At 40.5% G+C, this 20,031-nt stretch overlaps 1 protein-coding gene across 9 annotated transcripts in view; it reads left to right on the top strand.

Annotated features, from left to right (window-relative positions):
• The window catches only part of TBC1D32 (TBC1 domain family member 32), a 197,642-nt gene that overhangs the window by 39,540 nt on the left and 138,071 nt on the right, over positions 1–20,031 (top strand). For 7 of the 9 annotated variants that reach the window (XM_074990655.1, XM_074990654.1, XM_074990663.1 and 4 more), the window contains 6 exons: positions 5,152–5,290; positions 6,060–6,147; positions 11,040–11,158; positions 11,988–12,104; positions 14,580–14,668; positions 19,063–19,185. In XM_074990655.1, coding sequence (XP_074846756.1) covers positions 5,152–5,290; positions 6,060–6,147; positions 11,040–11,158; positions 11,988–12,104; positions 14,580–14,668; positions 19,063–19,185 — 675 coding nt within the window. The remainder of the gene's footprint in view (positions 1–5,151; positions 5,291–6,059; positions 6,148–11,039; positions 11,159–11,987; positions 12,105–14,579; positions 14,669–19,062; positions 19,186–20,031) is intronic. The other 2 variants (XM_074990659.1, XM_074990660.1) reach the window with 2 other exon arrangements.

Genomic DNA, 20,031 nt, shown 5'->3' on the forward strand with positions numbered 1-20,031 from the left:
GCTACAGTGAGGTAAATATCTTGAGCTGAGGTTGCTCATTATGCACCTTCCTAGCACAGGGCCATAAGAGTTTAAAAGTTCTTCTAAGTTCTATGTGAGTACACTAAATTCTGTGTGGTTCTTACCGATGAAAGCTCGTGACCTAATAAATGTGTTAGTCTCAAGGGCAGCGTACTAAATTCTGTGTTGATAATATTCTGTATATGTTGATTAAAACTTCTCTAGGAAAATGTGAATTAGAATCTGTAAACAAAATAGTTGACAGTTTTTCTCTCAAGGCTTTAGTTGTATTATTAGTTTAAAATCCTGTTTTGTTGAATGCCATCAATCCCTTCAAAACATCATATAGTGAGATTACCGGGAGGCTCATTGAAGCCAGTTAAATAGTGAGAGAAAAGACATCTCTCCTTTGATGTTCGTACAACCTTCACTTCCCCAGTAGATGCTTGTATGTTAAGATTTACATAGTGAGAAATATGTGAACTCTGTACTGCATGTGAATGTGGGGTATAAATACATGCAATTAAACACTATTGATAGAATTACGTGTGCCGCTCTTTCTTTCTATTTGCTGTGGATAGTTTCCAAAACTTTCAACACCCAATTTGTGTAGGAATTATAATATTTATTGTTGGCTTATTTTTTTCCCCCTTTTGTAAAGTGACAGTAGTGACTTTAAATCAGTATTGAGTAAGGAAAACTTAGGAGGAGTGCTCTGTTGGAGATGTCTGTGAATAGTCAAGTCAAGTGAAATATAAACTACAATCCCTTCGCAACTGTTGAATGTGACAGTTTTTAATTGAATAAGATACTCCGAGGAATTATTATTAGGTTAAACATTTGCTTCTCACTAAATAAAAAATGACTTCAAGTTTCTAGGTATAGTGTCTAAAATCTAGCATGGTGCTTAACCATTCTTATAAGTCTCACTTGTTAGGCTGTAGCTTCACAAATAATAAGCAGTCCTTGAGCCACCCTAGAGCAGCCTTTCCTAAACTAGTTTGGCCATGCAACACTTTTGGGTGTGGAATTATTGATGAACACACATATGCTGGATGGAGGGTGGGCTTGAGGGTTTCATACCAAAAAATTGCTGCTGATTAAATATTGATTTAAAAGAGTTAGTTTTTAGCTGTCTTTTATTTTACAAAGAACAAAAACTAAAAAGAGATAATCATCTGAATGAATAACTAATATCCTTCTGATAGGACTGTTAGCAACCCGATAATTAAGTATAAAAATGAAAAATTAAGGCCAAGCCCAAAACAAAACTTCACTATGACAGCTGAAAGAAGGATGGTTAGTAGTGTTGTTTTGTAAAAAAATAGAAAGGACAATATTATTGAAAAAAGGACTGTCCTTCCCTAAAGGGTAAGAAAACATTTTAATGAAAAAGAAATGCAAAACAAATTAGGAGTGGAAAATATTTTTAAATGTTGTGGTTTTATAAATTTGTTACTTTTTTCTCGTAGTTTTCTGTAAGAATAAGTAACGTGACAGTTTTTAATGGAAGAGTGTTGTGCATTTTTTGATCACAAATCCGCTTAATATTAGGAACAATGCTGAAGAGTCGGATCCTCATATCAGGTACAGCATCACATGATTTCTCTGAAGACGACTCATGCCAAAAAAATTAAAATTAACTCTGTTTCAGCACAAGTTACATAGTAACCACTGTACTATTATGAATTTCTGATAAATATTGATATACCTACAAACTATATACCATTCAAATACCTCAGTATTTTTGATACACACATAATTTCATATTTAATATTTTAGAAGGAAAAATATTGCTATGATTGAAATTTTTTCATGGAACATCTATTCATATGTGTGGAACACCAGCGTTCCACGGAATACAATTTGGGAAACACTTCCCTTGAGTCTAACACATTTATTAGGTCATGAGCTTTTGTGGCTAAGACCCACTTTCTCATCTGAAGAAGTGGGTTGCACCCACAAAAGCTCATGACCTAATATATTTGTTAATTTCTAGGGTGCTACAGGACGGCTTGTTATTCTGAGAAGGGTGGTTTCTGCTTATATCTTTCACTGCTGCTGATGGGAATCAAACATCCAGAAAGGGAGCACAGACCCAGATGTATGAATTCAGTAAGATGGTGTATTCAGGGAAGGAGGATTAACAGGTGAATTCCATGATGACATGGAATCTGAGGAGAGAGTATTTCAGGGCTGGTGTTCTCTTTGTTGGGTAGAGGGTGGTTTAGATGTGTTCACACTTCCTTCTAGTAGTTATCTTTTCCAGGTCACTCTACTCATTCGTATGTGTACGTGTTTATAACCAGCACATTTGGTTAACCAGCATGCTCAGCCATGGCCGCTGGCCATGGACCTCTGGGCCATGTCCCGGTTGGGCTTGCTACCCCAGTGCCTGAGCCAGGGGAGGTTAGGGGAGCAGAGTTGGGCTGGATGTCGGCCCCAGTTCTAATAATGGGGACATTTCTTGGGGATGCTAGATAACAAAGATTGTGCTATAAATATGTTTTTCACTGGACATGGAGTCACTAGTATCTGGATTCCACCTCAAAGTTGTAATAGTTTGGAAGGAATAATGCAGATGAGCTTACTGAGCCCACCTAAGAGTTATTGTATATAACAGTGCCTTGCTTTCATAAAACACTACCCTCATTTTCTAGCATGGTGTCCAGAAGAGTTTTATTACTATTTTGCTGTTATACAGTGCTTTTTATCTACAGCTCTCAAAATGCTATACAGAAGTGAGACAGCAATCTTATTTCCACTTTATGGTTGGGGAAATTGAGACACTGCAAGGTGACTTACGTAAAGTCACACAGAAAAGCTACGTCTACACTACAGCAGTATTTCGAAAGATGAGCTTCCGGAAGATATCCCTCGGAAGACCATCTTTTGAAAGAGAACATCTACACACAAAAAATGGATCAAGCCTTTGATCTGCTATTTCGAAAGACCACTCCACCCATTCAAAAGAGAGCATCCACGGAGCCCCAGGTGTTTTTTTGAAAGAGAGGAGCAGGAAAGGCAGTGGGCAGGGTCACCAGGGCCCATAGCCTGCCGCTCCCTTAAAGGGCCCCTCCCAAACACCCCCACCCTGCACATGCTGAGGCCTGCAGAGCTGACACATGTACCAGAGAGCCTGTGCAGGAATGACCCGTGCCACCTGATGGATCCCCATCTGCATCTCCTTGCACTGGAACTGACCTTCCTTGGTGCTGTGGTCAGCCACCTAGCCATGGTGGTCATGGCCATCCTGTACCACCTCCTGAGGACGGGCATCCCTGCCAGGGTCCTGAAGCTCATCAACTCGGGATCCCACCAGCGCCACCCCCAAGTGCCCTGGCACCTCTGGAACCACCCCAGCTGCTCTGACTGGTGGGAGCGGCTGGTGATGGGGGACAGGGACGACGCCAGATGATTCGAGAATTTCCGCACAAGCAAGTGGACCTTCCAAGGAGCTCTGTCACTGGCTTGCCCCCCACCTTGAAACACCAGGACACCCGCATGCGGCCTGTTCTCCCACACGAGAAGTGATTCACCATCACCATTTGGAAGCTGGCCACTCTGAACAGCTTCTAGTCTGTGGGGCACCAGTTAGGGGTGGGCAAGGCCAATGTCCTCACTGGTGGTAAGGTGTGCTTAGGTCATGCACCTGCCACAGGGAGGGGATTCCTGGGCAAGGAAGGTCCTTGGCAGCTGAGGGTATGGGGGATTGGGCATGGGGGGAGGTACTATGAGGGAGGGGGCTGGGCATACCCTGTCATGCCTTCATGAGTGCAGGCCCTCCCACCCAGGCAGGTTGTCTGTGCGATCAACATGATGCTGCTTCACAGGGTCATCTGTGTGGAGGACGTGGACGCGACTGTTGTGGGATTTGCCCCAGTCAGCTTCCTGCATTGCTTTGGTGCCCTGGATGGGGGACACATCCCTGTCTGAGCCCCACAACACAGTTCTGGCCACTATGTCAACAGGAAAGGCTATAATTCGCTAGTGCTCCAGGCACTGCTGGACTTGAAAGGCTGCTTCATTGACAGCTATGTGAGCTGGGCGGGCTGGACACACAAAGCCTGTGTATTCTGGAACTCTGGGCTCTTTTGCTGCATGCAGGCCAGGCCATACATCCCCACCATGGGAGCTCCAGGTCGGGGATGTCACCGTGCCCCTGTGCATGGTGGTGGATGCCACCTACTCCATTGACCCAGGACTGATGTGGTCCTACACTGGCCACCCAGTCCCTAACCAGGAGGTTTTTAATGCATGCCTCAACCAGGCCCACAACACAGTCGAGCAGAACTTTGGGCACACAAAGGGCTGGTTCAGGTGCCTCATGCGCCTGGAGGTTGGGCTGCAGAATGTCCCACAGGTGGTGGGTATCTGCTGCTGCATCCTCCACAATATAGTGGAGGGCAAGGGCGAAGCCTTTGTACAGGGGTGGGCAGCCATGGTGGTTTTTCAGTGTTGGAGAGTGGCTGTGAGGGCATGCAGCTTATGGCTTGTGTCTTTGCTGCCAACATGCTCTCAGCTTCCTGCCATGGGTTTTCTGGGCCCATGCAGCTTTAAATATGCTGGATGCAGAGGCCATAGAGCCCCACTGCCATTGGGTCAGGGTGTCTCCATGCCCCAACTGGCCAACACCATGGAGGACTCCTCTTTGAAAGACCAGCCTGCGGAGCGTCTACACATGTAGTCTTTAGAAAGGAGTCGCTCTTTCAAATATGGGACTGGAGGAGCACGTTTGAAAGCTGTGCCATATTCTTCCGATTTCCTTTCAAAAGGGCACAGTTTGTGTGTAGACTCTCCACATGCTCCTTTGAAAGAGGGTCAGATTTCCTGAATGTACTTGCTAGTGTAGATGTGGCTAAAGTCAGCAATAGATTTGGGAATTAGAGCCCCACTCTTCTGACTCCTGGTCATGTTATTTATCCACTACAACATGCTGTCTCACCATATGAGATATTGACTGTGAACTTGAATATGGTTTCAGTATTTGTATACAGTGCTATTATTCAGTACATAGCTGAAGTGCCAAGCAGCAGTTCTTCTTGCTACCATGTGCATAGGCGATTTTTTTAAAAACTGAAAAGTTTATATTTTTCTTGCTTTTCACTGCTTTAAATTTTTTGTTTTGTTTTATTTTTCTACCATTTTCAGTATGATATGGGAAGAGACTTTATTAGATGATTTATTACACTTTGCTGCCACTCCAAAAGGACTTCTTCTGCTTCAGAATACAGGAGCCCTCAATGAATGTGTGAACTTTATGTTTAGCAGGTTCTCAAAAAAAATCCAGGTAGGTATGTCAGAATCTATTACAATCACTTTTTCAGTTAAGGTATTTAGAAGAGAAAACTATAAACCGTTGTTTGCCTGTTACTTTATTGGAAGAGTGGAGTTAAAAGGCAGTCCACTATTCTAAATATGTGATACATTTGATTTTATTTCAGTTGTTCTTCAGAAGAATGTCAACAGTAGTGTCAGGGTACGGTCACTGTTACTTTTCAACTCAAAATGTTAAGCAAAAGGATGCTTTTTTACCCTAAGCTTAATTTTGGGATGCATTTATTCTTTAGTAAGATCAGTGCTCCATGATGTATGTATCCTGAAATGTATGTATGATGGTTGCTAGTAAAATGGCAAGATCTAACGTACAAGACATCAAATTACACAGGGAATTAAGCATTCAGTTATGGAGGCAAAACATGGTATCGGATGGAAATTTAAAAGGCTTTGTGGTCTCTCATCTTAGTCAGTGGATGCAAAGAATTTGGGAGATTATAGTCTTAAAACATCGTTGTTCTGTGCACAAGTGGCATGTGCTGTATTTTATTAGATTATTTTATTTATCTGTGTTTTGAAATTGCAAAGAAAGAGTTTCCTTTATTTGCTAAACAAACATGCTTGAGCTGTAATATAACACTGCGTGGTCTAGATACATTTGTTTACAGAATTAGTGGCAAGCAAGTAAAAATATTGGAGAAAATTTGAGAATGTAAACTTCTTGGTTGTATGCTTCATGCTTCGTGCTTCAGACTTTTATCTGTTACATTTATTATGAATAGGTGAGTGGATGTGAAAGGTTTGATTATGGAGTGATGATTACACAAATGGCAGCAACATCTCCGGGGGCAGTAGCTCTGCAGCATTCAGGTAATTTTAAAAGTGAACTATATCATGGATACTACAGGCTGAATATCTCAAAACCTGGACACTCTGGTCCAGCAGCACAATGGGAGTTCCTGACTAGAGCCCTGGTGGCTGGGAGTCTGGAGGAAGGAGGGCCAGGGACCTGAAAGCCCAGCTGAACCAGAAGCAGAAGGAGCAAGCAACTGGGACGCAGTCATTTTTCTTGCTTTTGTTCTCATGCACTGAAGCAGAGTGTTAGAGAGATCAAAAGTCTGGCCAGTGGCATATTCAGGTGATAAAAGAGCAAGTAATGTCTGTCTCTTGTTGGCCATCATAATTTGAAGATAAGTTTTAATGAGCCTCAGCATTGAAAAGCTTCCCTTATCTCTCACTACTGTGAATTGGCAGTCTGAGCAGAATTCTCAATTATCCATGCACTAGGAAAGCTGTCCTTCAGCTCTGCATCATGAATGAATTGGAGAACTTGGAGTGGAGAGTGCTTACCATGTTGCTAAATATGATAGATGTTTTTCAGCTCAACATAGAAGTCTTTGTCATTGACATCTGAACATTTCCCATTTGTCAGTGTCTTGTGAAGGTCCATGCATTTTTCAAGAGTGTTTTCCTGCTCACCAGCAGCTTTCCAAGACCATACAAAAATCTCCAGATCTTTAAGTGGTGCTTCATTTGTTAAAACCTTTCTTTAATGGACAGTCTAGAAATATTAACTAGTGAGTAGAAAAGCTCCCTCTTGAATATTTCTTCTGAAGTTCCCACCACCTAATCTCTTCCCTCATAACAACTGTCTCTTCTTCTGTTGAATACACATTTGTGTAAACAGATTTTCTTCTCCGAGTGTCCCCATCGGTGCTCCACCTTAGGTGTCACACTTGTCCTGGCCCTGCAGGTCAGAGATCTTGACAGCTGTTTTCAGCCAGGCTGTGCATGCACGGGCTCTGATGCGCTGTTTCACACCCTTTCTGTCACGTGCACGGTCCAGCTTCAGCCAGTTCCTCTCAACCACCAGCAGCTGAAGACGGAGCTTCTACCTTCTCCTCAGCCTTGACCATTATTCATCTTCTTTCTCCCTTCTTCAGGTTCGTTACCTGAAATAGAGACTTTTACAGTTAATAGTTAGAGTTTGAAGTTTAAAGTTTTAAAGTTGAAGTTTTAAGTTTTCAAGTTGCTTGTTATCTAAGTCAATGGCTATTACCAGTTAATCTTCACTGACGTCTCCTGTGGAGCAAATGGACTTCTTATCTCTATTCAAGTGACTTTAATTGACATATTAAAGCACTATGATAACTATGCCCGGCACAGCCGGTTTTAAGAAATGTGACACTTCCTGTGAGGCGATGCCTGTCTTGGATGGCTATTCTAAATGTGTCCGGTGCTTGGAAGAAGGGCACATTCCACGGAAGTGCCTGCATTGTTCAAAGCTTTCCGCACAGGCCTGGAGGGACAGGGAAATGTGGCTGCACATGATCCTGTTTGACAAGGCCCTCCTGGCTTTGTTCCTTGAAAGTGCTGAGCCTTCCTGAGATAGCCAGCACAAGCACAGAGCACTTTTCTCTCAAGCTGCCATGCACAAGCATCCAAGAGCCTCCCTGACATGACGATTGTCTAGTTTATCCAGAGGAACGATGAGTGAGGTTGAAAGCTCTGCTGAAGCCGTCTCTGGTGGGTCTAGAAAGGCAAAGACCAAAAAAAATGGTTCTGCCAACAGCACTGGTGCAAAAAATGGAACAGAGTGGTAGATTGGTTCCAGACTGACCAAAGGTGGCACCGATGGTTTCCATACTGCAACATTTGGTACTGGCATCCCCAAGTCCAGCGGCACCAGAGGCCTTGGTACTGACCCATGCAGCACTGATGCTGGCACTGACTCATGCGGCACCAATTCCCATGGAACCGACCCCATCAGCACCAACTGTACTGGCACCCGGCTGTGAGTCATCAGCACTGACTTCCTGCAGTCTACTAAGGACATAACTAAAGCCGCAAATAAAGACCCTAAGCACACCAAGGCTAAGTCCAAATCAGAGCACGGGTGAACTCCCGAGCCATCACCACACCAGTCATTATCATCGCCCGTTTATGTTACCTCGCAGATATCTCCAGGACAGTATTTTGTTTCATTGCCATTCCTGCATCCCTCATCGCCTTATCACATGTTGAGGTTGCCTTCACCATTTTTAAAGCCACAATCTCCTTCATGTACAAGGCCAAATCACAGAGGCACTGGGGTAGCCGCCTTTCCATATAACCACCTTGTTCGTCCAGGCGCTCACTGTCTTATTCCTCACACAGGCATGATTGTAGGTATCAGTCTCCATACAGATGCTACTCGCCTGCGAGGCATCATCACCATTCTTGCTGTTCTAGATCCCAGGACCGTGAGACACATTGTCATCGAGAATGAGATGTTCATGAGCGATGGGAGTCACCAGAAAGGTACTCTGTGGCATCCTGGTCTCTCAGCCCATCTTTGGTAGCTCCACCACCATCGGCGCCTTAGCCTCCATCTCCTCCACCTCAGTCTGGGGAGGAGGAGGTTTCTACAGTTTCTACAGTCTATACTGGCTTCTACAGTTTGTGGTGGGTGAGGAACATTTCCACAACTGGATCCTACCCTTCGGCCTTACCACAGCTCCCAGAGTATTCTCTGAGATCCTTGCAGTGGCTGCGGCATACCTGGACGATTGTTTTATAAAAGGAGCATCTCAGACAGAAGTCGACACTATGATACAGGTTATGAAGGCCACCTTTCTCTCTTTGGGCCTCATCATAAATGAACAGAAATCGACCCTGGAGCCCACTCAAAACATAGAGTTTATCAGTGCAAGACTAGACTCTGTCACAGCTTGAGCATACCATCTGCTCCAGCGTTATTGTACTATTCAAGACATTGTCCACATGGTCTCTACTACTTCGAAGGTGCAGATTATAACTTGCTGGCAACTCATGGGGTGTATGGCTGCCACTACTTACGTTGTTCAAAATGCATGGCTGTGGTTTTGATGCACCCAGCTTTAGGTAGCGACTGTGTACAGACCCACAAATCTTGATCTTTACAAACGGGTCATGGTGCCAAACAATGTCCTCTAATCCTTGCAGACAGCCTACTCGCGGGCATCCTGTTTCATCGGCCAGAGCCAACCATACTCATAATGACGGATGCTTCCCTACTGGGACAGGGAGCCCACCTCAATGGCCAGTCTGTACAAGGCCAGTGGTCCACCACAGAAGCGTCTCTCCACATAAATATGTTGAAGCTCAGAGCAGTGCGCAATGCTTACAGACACTTTCTGCCATACATTCACTGCATGCCTGTTAATATATTTACAGACAACATGGCTACAATGTATTACGTCAATCGCCAAGGAGGAGCATGCTCCCAGTCTCTTTGTGCAGAGGTGATTTTCCTATGGAACTGGTGCATTCACAATGACATAATGCTGGTAGCTTTATACTTACCAGGTGTCAGCAATACGGAAGTAGATGCCTTGAGCAGATGCTTTGCGCTAGACCACGAATGGGAGATCTGCTGCAACATTCTTCTTTCTTTTCTCTCCTTTTCATGTAACCCAGACTTTTTTAAGATTATCACTCTCCTTTATGCTGTCAGGAAAATTGGACAATTCCCCCTCACTTTCCTCAAATTTCCATTCCTTATTTTGAAGTAAAGCTGCTTAATAATAGAACTTCCATAATTTATGCTTCACTTGTTAACTTCTTCACTGGGATGATCACAACTGCCTGAAGCCCCTGCCTGTGTTGTCCTGTTTGAGATATTTTCCCATCAGATTTGTCCATTGCTCCAAACTAGATTACAGTGGCACTTTTCATTTCCAGTACTGAGTTTCTGAAAGCTTCACTGGGGGCATCTTTTATTTTCTGTAGGGGAAAACTGTCAGTATTAGGGAGAGTAAAGCTTTTGTTCCTCAGTCTTGGGAAGTCATCAGACATGTTAAACCTGACAATAGAAGTAACAGTAGTCTTTTATGTGGTTGCATAGATAGGAGTTCAATGGATATTTCTGGCATCTTCTTAAACTGACCTTTATTAGTCACTACTTACACTCTTTAAGTCTTAAAACACAAGTGTACTTTCATAATTACCCAATAATAGAAGGTTTGCAATATCACAACCAGGCTCTCATTGGGTTTTGTATCTCATTGACTGACTGGTGATACCCTCACCCTGTATATACCTGCCAAGGCACAGCTTACAATATCTAGGGAGTTCAAGCAAAGTGTAGCTCTCAGAAAGCTTGGAAGAGTCCACAAGATTATACAAATATGCAAAACATTCTATGCAATTAGTGAAAAATGAATCCACATATAGAATACCTGAATTATTTTATTTCAGACATTCAGTTTTCCCTTTTGTTGCTAACAACAAAAACAGCCATCTAAGCCCAGTGTCTCCCCCCAGCCACCAGCGTGGATTATCTGCCCCTAAATCTGACCTTGTACATAACAGTAGACTGGCACAGGCACCTTTTGAAAACTACTCTTTCTGTCAGGTAAATCTAGTTAAAGTACAGGAGAGTTGTTTCCAGTAGCATATAGTTTCCAAATTGTGACGTAAAAGAACTAGTTTGTGAAAAAATACTGGGCCCTCTTTGTTTCCATCTACTTAATCACATCAAAACAAGCAAACAACAAAGGTGCAAAAACATGTTAATATTACTTTTCCGTGTAAACAGCTATTTTTCCTTATTGTAGTTGTCACAATGATGTTATTCAGTCATCAGCAGGAAAAAAGGGTGGGCATGTTATCCTGGATAGAAGACGGAGGTAGTCACTGAGGTGCTCTATTTTTAAGATTTGGTCCATACTGCATACAATTTTGAGCTTTATTTTACTTGTTTTTTCAGTATTTTTGTGACTAAATCACATATTAAATTTTAGGGTTTATAAAAGCAATTATAACTGAGTTATGGGCTGTTCTGGAGTGTGGAAGAGATGATCTTAGAGTAAATCACCCCAGTTCTACTCCAGTAGATCCTATTGACCGAAGCTGTCAAAAGGTGAGAAATTATCTTATTTTGTGCAAGTCTAGACATGAGGCATTTTATCAGCATTGCTTCTAATTTAGGGACTTCAGGAAAAATTGGTGTAGTACAGCATTCAAAACAATGAATACATGAAATAGGCTCCTGTGGCACATGGGGAGTCACAATTGCAAGGAGCACCTGAAGTAGATTTAAAAGTATGTGATAAAAAATGTGATATAGAGCATCATCTTGAAAAAAATATAACAATTTAAATTGAGGTTTATGGGCATTGCTGTAGAACAGCACGTAAATGTGTCTCTAATTTGGCTAATAGAATAGGATTTGATTTTAGTTAATTTGATTCTCATGAGATTACGTCCTTTCAAGAGGAGCTCTTTTCTGACAGCAGTTGCTTTATTCTAGAATTAATTACAACTGCTAATGCAAGAAGATGATCCAAACCAACAAATTTTATAAGCATGTAATGATATATGTAGTGTAAGATCTGAAAATAATGCTACAGTTACTTCTAGAACTGTACTTCACTCAGACAATGGAAGAATTCTCAACATGCATTGGGTCATTTGCTTCTGTGACAGCCGATCAGTTCACACAGTGTTTACAAGGAGCACAGGCACTATCCTTAGGCTAGCATAGCTGTGTCTCTGATTAGGAAATGAGTGATGTTCCATGTTTGTTTTGTTGGGCAGCTCTTCCTGTTTAAACTTCACACTGCAGAGCAGGGTCAGACTGAGATATGGGCCTAACTTCTTTACATTTTGTCAATTAACTGCCACAAAACACTATCAAATGTTTAGTTATATAAATACAAATGTTCACAGGAGAAACCATTTTTTTAAAGTCTTTTCTAGTGCTGGTAAATTTGCTGTCCTATCCTGCTATTTATGAGCTGATAGGTAATCAGGAGTTACCAAATAAACCAGAATATTCTCTCCGGGAAGTTCCTACAAATGTTATTGTAAGTAGTTTTTTCTAATTATTTTACAAAATACTACAAAGATGTTTTGACTGAGCAAATAGTATGTTAATAATTAAAGGCCTGCTCTAGGTTATGCTCAGTAATATATTTTAAAGTGTTTTTGCATTTTTTATTGTGTACAGCATGAGGGCAGTATATGCACATATTACAGTGGGTAATATAAAATCTTTAGTTAATTTGAAGGTCTTTCTTTCCTCACTTTTATTCTAAATCTGTTTTCAGGGATAAGAGTGATTTATGTATATATATGAAAAAAAACATCTCTAAGTTTGTATGCGTGTACACATAGGCTTATGTATGCATCAATGTGTGTCATATATAGCAGGGATGGGGAACCCTTGGGCTGTGGTCTGGATGCCGACTGTGGTTTGACTGGATCTAGCTCCCAAGGCTCGGGGCCCCTCTCCCCAACATCCAGCCAATGGTGGTTGGGGTGTGTGGAATTCCCAGCTTTATGGGCCAGATTCAATCAAGCCATGGCTGGAACCAGGCCATGAGATCTGCCTGGTGGTGGCAGAAAGCAGCTCCTCTGCTGCAATGGATTGCTGCCAGTACTCCCCCTTCTCCCCTAGCAGGGGAAGCATAGTGCTGCCTGGAAAGAGGCTTCCTCCACCACTCTGATTGTCTGCGATTTTGGCTAATCAGAGGAATTGGGGTGGGGACAGTGCCTAGGAGCAATGGGAGAAAAGCTTCTCCAGGGAGCTTTCATCCTTGCTGTTGTTTCCCTAGCTGAGGGAGTGGGTGTCAGCAGTGGTAATGCTAGCACACAGAAATAAGCATTGCAATGTGTATAATCTTACTGTTTGGTGCAAAAAAAAGAGTTTTTGGTGACAAAACCTGGTAGAGTAGATGTAGCTTAGCTAAGGCTTTATCTAGTCTTGGTAACCTAATGAGCTAATGAATGCACATTTTCCACATTATTTTATTCATGTTCCCCACTCTTCTCCTTTCCTTCTACACCACACATGTAAAATTCAGCTCTAACCACACAAATACCCAACCTGGATTAAGTCCCTAATAAACTATTTATGATACTGAGTTCATGGCTAACCACTGACTGAAAAGGCAGGAGCAATCCTGGAGTTATAAAGAATGATATACAAAAGAATCTTGTACAAAGAAATGATCAGATAAAATATTTTTTTAGTGAATTAGAATAGAGGCTGACTTGTTTAGTTGCATTGCATTTAACATAGAAGTTTCACTTACAGTGAAGTTTTTCTGGTGGGAGAGGAGGAATAATTAGGCACCATTCCACTATGGGTATGTCTATATGTAAGGGAAGGTCAACATGCTGGTGGCTGATCTTCCAGGGTTCGATTTAGCACTCATAGTGGGGACTTGCTAAATCAAACTGTTGTGGCTGTGCTGTGTGGATGGCAGCAAAAATCAATCTTAGGTAAGTCAGTTCTGAGTATGCAATTCTTGTAGCTGGATTTGCATTTATAAAAATGATTTTACCTCTTAGTGTTGACCTGACTTATTTTTGAATAAGAATGATCTTTAAATACAATAGAATTTGCTTTGAGCAATTTGTTTTTTCCACTCTTGCTAAATATGTCATTTTACTGGTAATGGTAATTTTATTTTATAAAATATAAAGTACAAATTCTGATGGAAATTATGAAACTAGGTTCCTAATTTTTATCTTTGATGTGGTCTTGAAGTGACTCATTGATATAAAGAGTCAGACCGTGCTTTTCATTCAAAATTTAACAAACATGAATTTCATCCAAAGCAAGTCTTTAAGGATTTCATTATTTTATTTTTTTGCATTAACCACTCCTCTCTGTATCCAAGAGAATGATGTCAATGGAATTTGTATTATCTGATTGCATTCTTTGTAGTCTGAGTAGTGGGAAAACCAGTAAGTAGCCAATTGGTCATTTGCAGTTTTCTCAAGTACTGTATGATAAAAATAGAATTGCCCATGTAAAACACTCTTACTTCACATCATAAACAAACAGCTGATTTGACACAGTTAGTAAACGCACCCCCCCAAAAAACAAAAATCTCACAGAACTTTCCTGTTGGAGAATTTATTCCATACTTGTCTGCTGTCAGGTTCCTTGAAGCTTTCTCTGAAGCATCTGGTACACACCATGGTTAGTGTTAGGATACTGGAATAGATACACCACTCTACTCTCTAGTCTGGTACTTACGTTTCTATGTACATATTTATTACTACCTACAATTTTCATCAAATTAGCTAGATACTAAATAAAATGTGAAGAACTGTACATATTTCTAAACCACAAAAACATTTTACTCCTATATTCACATTCAGTAGTAATTTAAAATGTTTAATATTGCACTGTCTTGACATGAATTTAGCTTAGTTATCTGAGTTTGGCTTTTTATAAATATTGGCCTTGATTTTATGCCATTGACTGCGGTAGGAACAAGAACATTATGCGTGGTTTGGGTGTTTACAGTAGTGTCTTCTTTTTGTAGGATGTTATTGACAGGCTTATAATTTTGAATTCAGAAGCTAAAATTCACTCCTTATTCAGTTATGAACAATCACACATCTTTGGTCTGAGGTAAGATCCACTCTGTCCAAAATAACTTTAATATCGTACAGGAAGTTTCTATTGTTTCAAATCAACCTATATTATTGTATCTTATCGTGCATGAAAGTGAAACTCAATTGTTTTTTTTTAATATGCAAAGTGTGAATGAAAAATGCATTATATGAAATTAGGAAACCGGAAAAGCCAATCTTTATTTAATATCCCCTGTATCTGATGCAAAAAAAGTCATTACATGAGTTTATTTAGCATGGATGGTTGCAAAGTAAATTTAGAACATCCATCATGACATGAAACAAACTTCCTGTTAAAAGCCTGAAATAAATTGAGGCTTTTACATTACCATGCTCAACATTCTATATTTAATTAATCTACAATGAATGAATTTCAGAAGTTCACTCTGTTTTAACTATGTTACCAATTTCAGCCATATTCCTGTGCTTAAAGTGAGTGCTGCCACTAGAATCAAAAATATCTTTAGAACTTGAATGAACATTTTAAATGTGCATACTGATTGTGGTGCTCATTAATATAGTGTCTGCATGATCCTCTAATTCAATCCTTTATGCAATGAATCTGTACTATTTATATACTCAACATCCCCTCCTTAAACAATTTTGGATTTCTGTCTTAATATAACCCTATCCCTTTTTTTCATGCTTGACTTACAAGCCCCTCTAAGCCCCATTCCCTCAAACCTGAAAGGTATTTGTTTCACTAAAATCTGTTGAAGATCAATGTTTATCTCCTTTCCTAAAACTGCTGAATGCGAAGATTTCTGCCGTTTTGAAAAATAAAAATTTTCTTGTCCAGTCAGCATGCTCTTTTGCCTAATTCCCTCAGTGCTATCAAATTGTTAGTATACTAAGCCACTGTCATGTCAAACACTGACTTGTGGTGTCACTGAACAAATCTGATAGGCTCAAAATGTTAATTATAATGGATAAAGAATATGAGTAGACACAAACATGTAGTTAAAATGAAAATGAAGAGAAAAAATATTGTAAACATCAGTTGTAGCTGAAGATTGAGAACAATATGTCACAGCATGTTTTTGATGATTTTTAAAAAATAATCATACAAGTTGAACTTCTCTAGTCCGGCACCTGTGCGATCCGACTAGTGCTGAACGAGACAATTTGCCGGACCACAGGAGGTCAGTATCATCTGGCAGCATTACCAGCATTACCATTACTTCCATTGCTTATTGTGCATTTAGAGGTAAATTAGAGCTAAGCAACAGCATGGAACAGTGAGAGCCAGCACTTGTGGCTGTATACAAATTTTATGGGACCACAAGAAACTTAACCACACTCATGATAAGTGATTATCCAGCTAACTAAAATCATACCTGGTTGCGGATGTTGCAGGCTGAGTGTGTTCTGGATTAGAGAGGTTCAACCTGTACTCGTGAAGTTCACTCACTGAAATGCTATATTATCAAAGTATGCCACAGATCCTTGAAAAGTATGATACACACACACCTCACAGAACTGGAAGGGACCTTGGGAGGTCATCAAGGTCAGTCCCCTGCCCTTTTGGCAGGACCAAGCACCATCCTTGACAGTTTTTTTTTTTCTTTTTTATCTATTTGCCCTAGATCGCTAATGGCCTCCTCAGGGATTGAACTGAAAACTCTGGGTTTAGCAGGCCAATGCTCAAACCACTGAGCTGTGTTGTGTGATTTTTGCTTTGAGTTAAAAAAAAAAAAGAAATGCATAGGGAAAGAACTGTGCAGAAATTCCATTAGAAACACATCCACTCTATAATTTTCTCTTTACAACTACATTCATAGACTTATCAGACCATTTTAAATGTATGTAAAGTATGTATTATATATATATGCATTTAATTAATGCATATTAATATTGTGTCATTCTGTTTTTTAATTAAAATGTTAAGAAGGACCTATTAAATACTTTTAAAAGTCAAAGTATATTATATCAACACTGTTATATTTCCAAATTTGTGAACTCATTTAAAAATAAAGCTAGTACGTCAGAAAGTATTTTTCATAAACCCATGCTGATTGGCATTAATTACATTATACGCATTTTATTTTATTTTATTTTATTAAGCAAATCTTATATCAACTGCTTCATTATCTTGAATGATATTGATGTTAGAATGATATGTCTGTACTTATCCAGGTCATCCAGTTAGTCATGGTATATTTTTTTCTACTGCACAGTTCAGTCAGGTTAGATGCTAGTGAAAGTCACCATACATTCTGTACTGAAGTCTGACATTTGTCTAACAGTTAAAGGGTTCTTTTTCTAACTTGGCTATTTTAAACACATGAAATATTGAGGTCCAGATGTTGCTGCTGCTTTTCTGCTTAGGAGAGTGCTAAGAATGCACCTAAAATTTCACAGATAAGCACCAGTTAATAGAAAACATATAGAAACACAATTAAAACAGGATGCAAAGTGAGCAGATCTCAGTTAGAAACTATCATTTTGGTTATGCAGTCCTTGGTAATGACCACTTGAGTATGTAGGTATTAAATTATTGAGAATATGGCTCTTGAACTTTTTTTATTTTCAATAGAAACACATTCAGGACACTAACAGATACGAATGTCAAATAATACAAGTTCCATAGTTTACAGCCAATATTATGTGAATACAAAATGTTATGCTAATCAGATGTATTTAATTATACCTTTTACTTCTATGACGAAAGAATGAAAGCAATGAGAATTTGTGATTTTTTGCGATAAATAGGGCATTTTCAATTACATAATTTTTCATGTGAAATTACAGTAACCAGTTTAAGTCAAAAATATAGAAAAGTTTACAATTTTAGTGTTTCATATATTATCTTGATGTTACCTAATATTCTATATCAGATAATGTCAAGCAAGAAAGAGAACAATATCATTATGAATTTTGGCTTAATGTTGTAAAAACAAATTGTATTTGGCTTGCTGTCATGTGTTTTGCAGGTTATTACTTTTACCTTTCAAAATGTTCTGATTTAAAAAATAATGGACACATTTTAATTCCATATTAAATCTTTTGTTGCCTTTGCTTAACATTTCACTAAACAGTGGAATACTTACAGTAAAGAATATATTTTTTCTTTACTCTTTTTCAAAGGAACTTAATTAGAAGTTACTGCACGAGCTTAGTCAGTGTTGTATCATTTCTTGACATTTTAGTACATTGTTTTATTAATTCCACATCCTGTTTATTTTCTGTGAGGTGCAGTATGTAGACTAAAATGACAGGCATATATCTGTGAATGTTTGTTTATTGTTTAGTATATATTAAAAATCTGTTGGGAGCTAGTGTCTAGAAGTAGTATGACCCTTAGCAAACAGAGTCACTACTGAAGGGCTATAAAGGAATGCTTTGTCTCCTAGGCTGCTTCTACACTAGGAAATAAAGTCGACTTTATACCACTAGATTTTATAAAGTTGATGGTGAGTGTCCACACATGTTCAGAAACTCACAATAGTGTGCCCCAATTACCTTTGCTAAGTTTGACTGTCTCATCAGTTCATTGTGGGTTCCTATCCCACAATTCCTGTACCCCCCTTGCATTCTGGGTTTCTGTGCCAGAGTGTTATGGGCAAAAATGCATAGCAAGTGGTGCTGGGTGTCTCATATCATCATTCCAGAGTGCATTGCCCTCACTCCATATTTCCATTGAAAACAAATTGGCAAATGCATTTTTGTACCACTTTTCCACAGCCTGCCCCGGCACATGCCATTACAAGGCTTGTGGACCATTCCTGAGAAATGCAAAATGGAGAAATAAAATTCTGAAAAGTGTCAGTTTGGAACTATTAAAAATCTATTGTTTTTTGGTATTATTGAAATGATTCATTTTGATTCATTTGATTTTGAGCCGGCAGCCACATGGTGGTGGATGGCAGCTGGAAAGCCCATTCTGATTCCTACTTCTTCTTTCCTACTTCCTGCTCATCTGGAGAGCAGCGGAAGTGAAAGCGATGGTCACAACAGACACATTGGGGGCATTGTGGGATACATCTGGAGGCCAGTACAATCAAATTAAATAACACTGTGTCTACACTAGCCATTAAGTCGACCTTGTAAATTCGAATTTGGCGTTAATCCTCATGAAAAAGCTGGAGTAAAAAAGTCTCCCTTAAGATCCATAAAATCAACCTAATTATATTTGTAATAAAGCATAGACTAGTGTATTTATGCTCGACTGTAGATGTAGCCCTACTTCTTTCTGGGTTCTTAAAATATAGATCCTGGAATAACTTTTATAGTGGGGTTACTGAAGACCATTAAAGAAAACTGTAAACCCGACAATTGTATCTTAAAAGCACATTTACTGTTTTTGTTTTGTTTAGTTTTGTTTTGTGGTCTGTCTTTATTAACAGATTCCTAAATCACTTTGTAATTGCAATGTGTGTGTTCTTCTTACAGGTTGTTAAGTGTGCTGTGTTGTGATCTAGGTACACTTATACTTTTAGAGTCTCAGTATAAAGTATCACAAGTGCTTCTAAATGCCCAGAAGGGGAACGTCATAGAAACTTCTGAAGGACCTGGGTAAGAATTTAATTATTTAAACTGTCCAGCAAATATTTGCACATTTAAATAGTTTTACTCATACAAATACTTCAGCTGAAATCAGGTGGATGCCTAACATATGTAAAATTACTTAAATGCATGTTTGCAAGGTTGAAGCCTTAATCTTTAATAATTACTAGGAAGCTGCACTTCCTGCTTGCTACACTTGCCAACCCCTCTCTCTTCCCAGGGGGTCAGGGAGCCACGTGGCCAGCCCTGTCCTCTCAAGGGCCTCCCCTCCCAGCCCATCTCTCTAGCCTGGTCTGTCTGCCACCCAAGAAGGCTTGGAGGAGATTGTTGGGGGCAACTCTGCCAAGGTAGTAATGGAGATGAGATGGAGCTGGGCTGCCTCTGGCTGTGGTTAAGGGGCGGAGCTGAGAGCAGCCCTCACCTCTAGGTCATGGTAGGAAGGGAAGGTGCCGCTCAGAGCTCAGCTCTGGCTGCCATTACTGACTCCCCTAACCCTGGGTGGGGCAGCAGGAAGTGTCTCCTGGTCAGTAGTGGTAGCTGGAACTTGGCTCTGAGTGGCGCCTTCCCACCCCAGCAGAGGAGACAGGAAGGCCCACTCAGAGCTGAGCCCCAGTTGTGACTACTGACAGGAGCCGCATCCTGCTGCCTGTCCTGGAGACAGAGGGAGTCAGCCAGAGCTTGATCTGAGAGGCACCTTCCCTCCATGCCATGGCCTGGCAGCAGCTGCTCCCAATTCCTCCCTGCCCAGGACAGTCCCCAAGGCCGGTGGTGTGAGGGTTGGAGAGGGCCCAGGGCTGCAGGGAAAGCGAGGTGGGGAGAGGGCCCAGGGCAGAGGGTGAGAAAGGAGGTGGGGAG

This window comes from Carettochelys insculpta, chromosome 3 (assembly GCF_033958435.1).
Source record: "Carettochelys insculpta isolate YL-2023 chromosome 3, ASM3395843v1, whole genome shotgun sequence".
Taxonomy (NCBI): Eukaryota; Metazoa; Chordata; order Testudines; family Carettochelyidae; genus Carettochelys; species Carettochelys insculpta.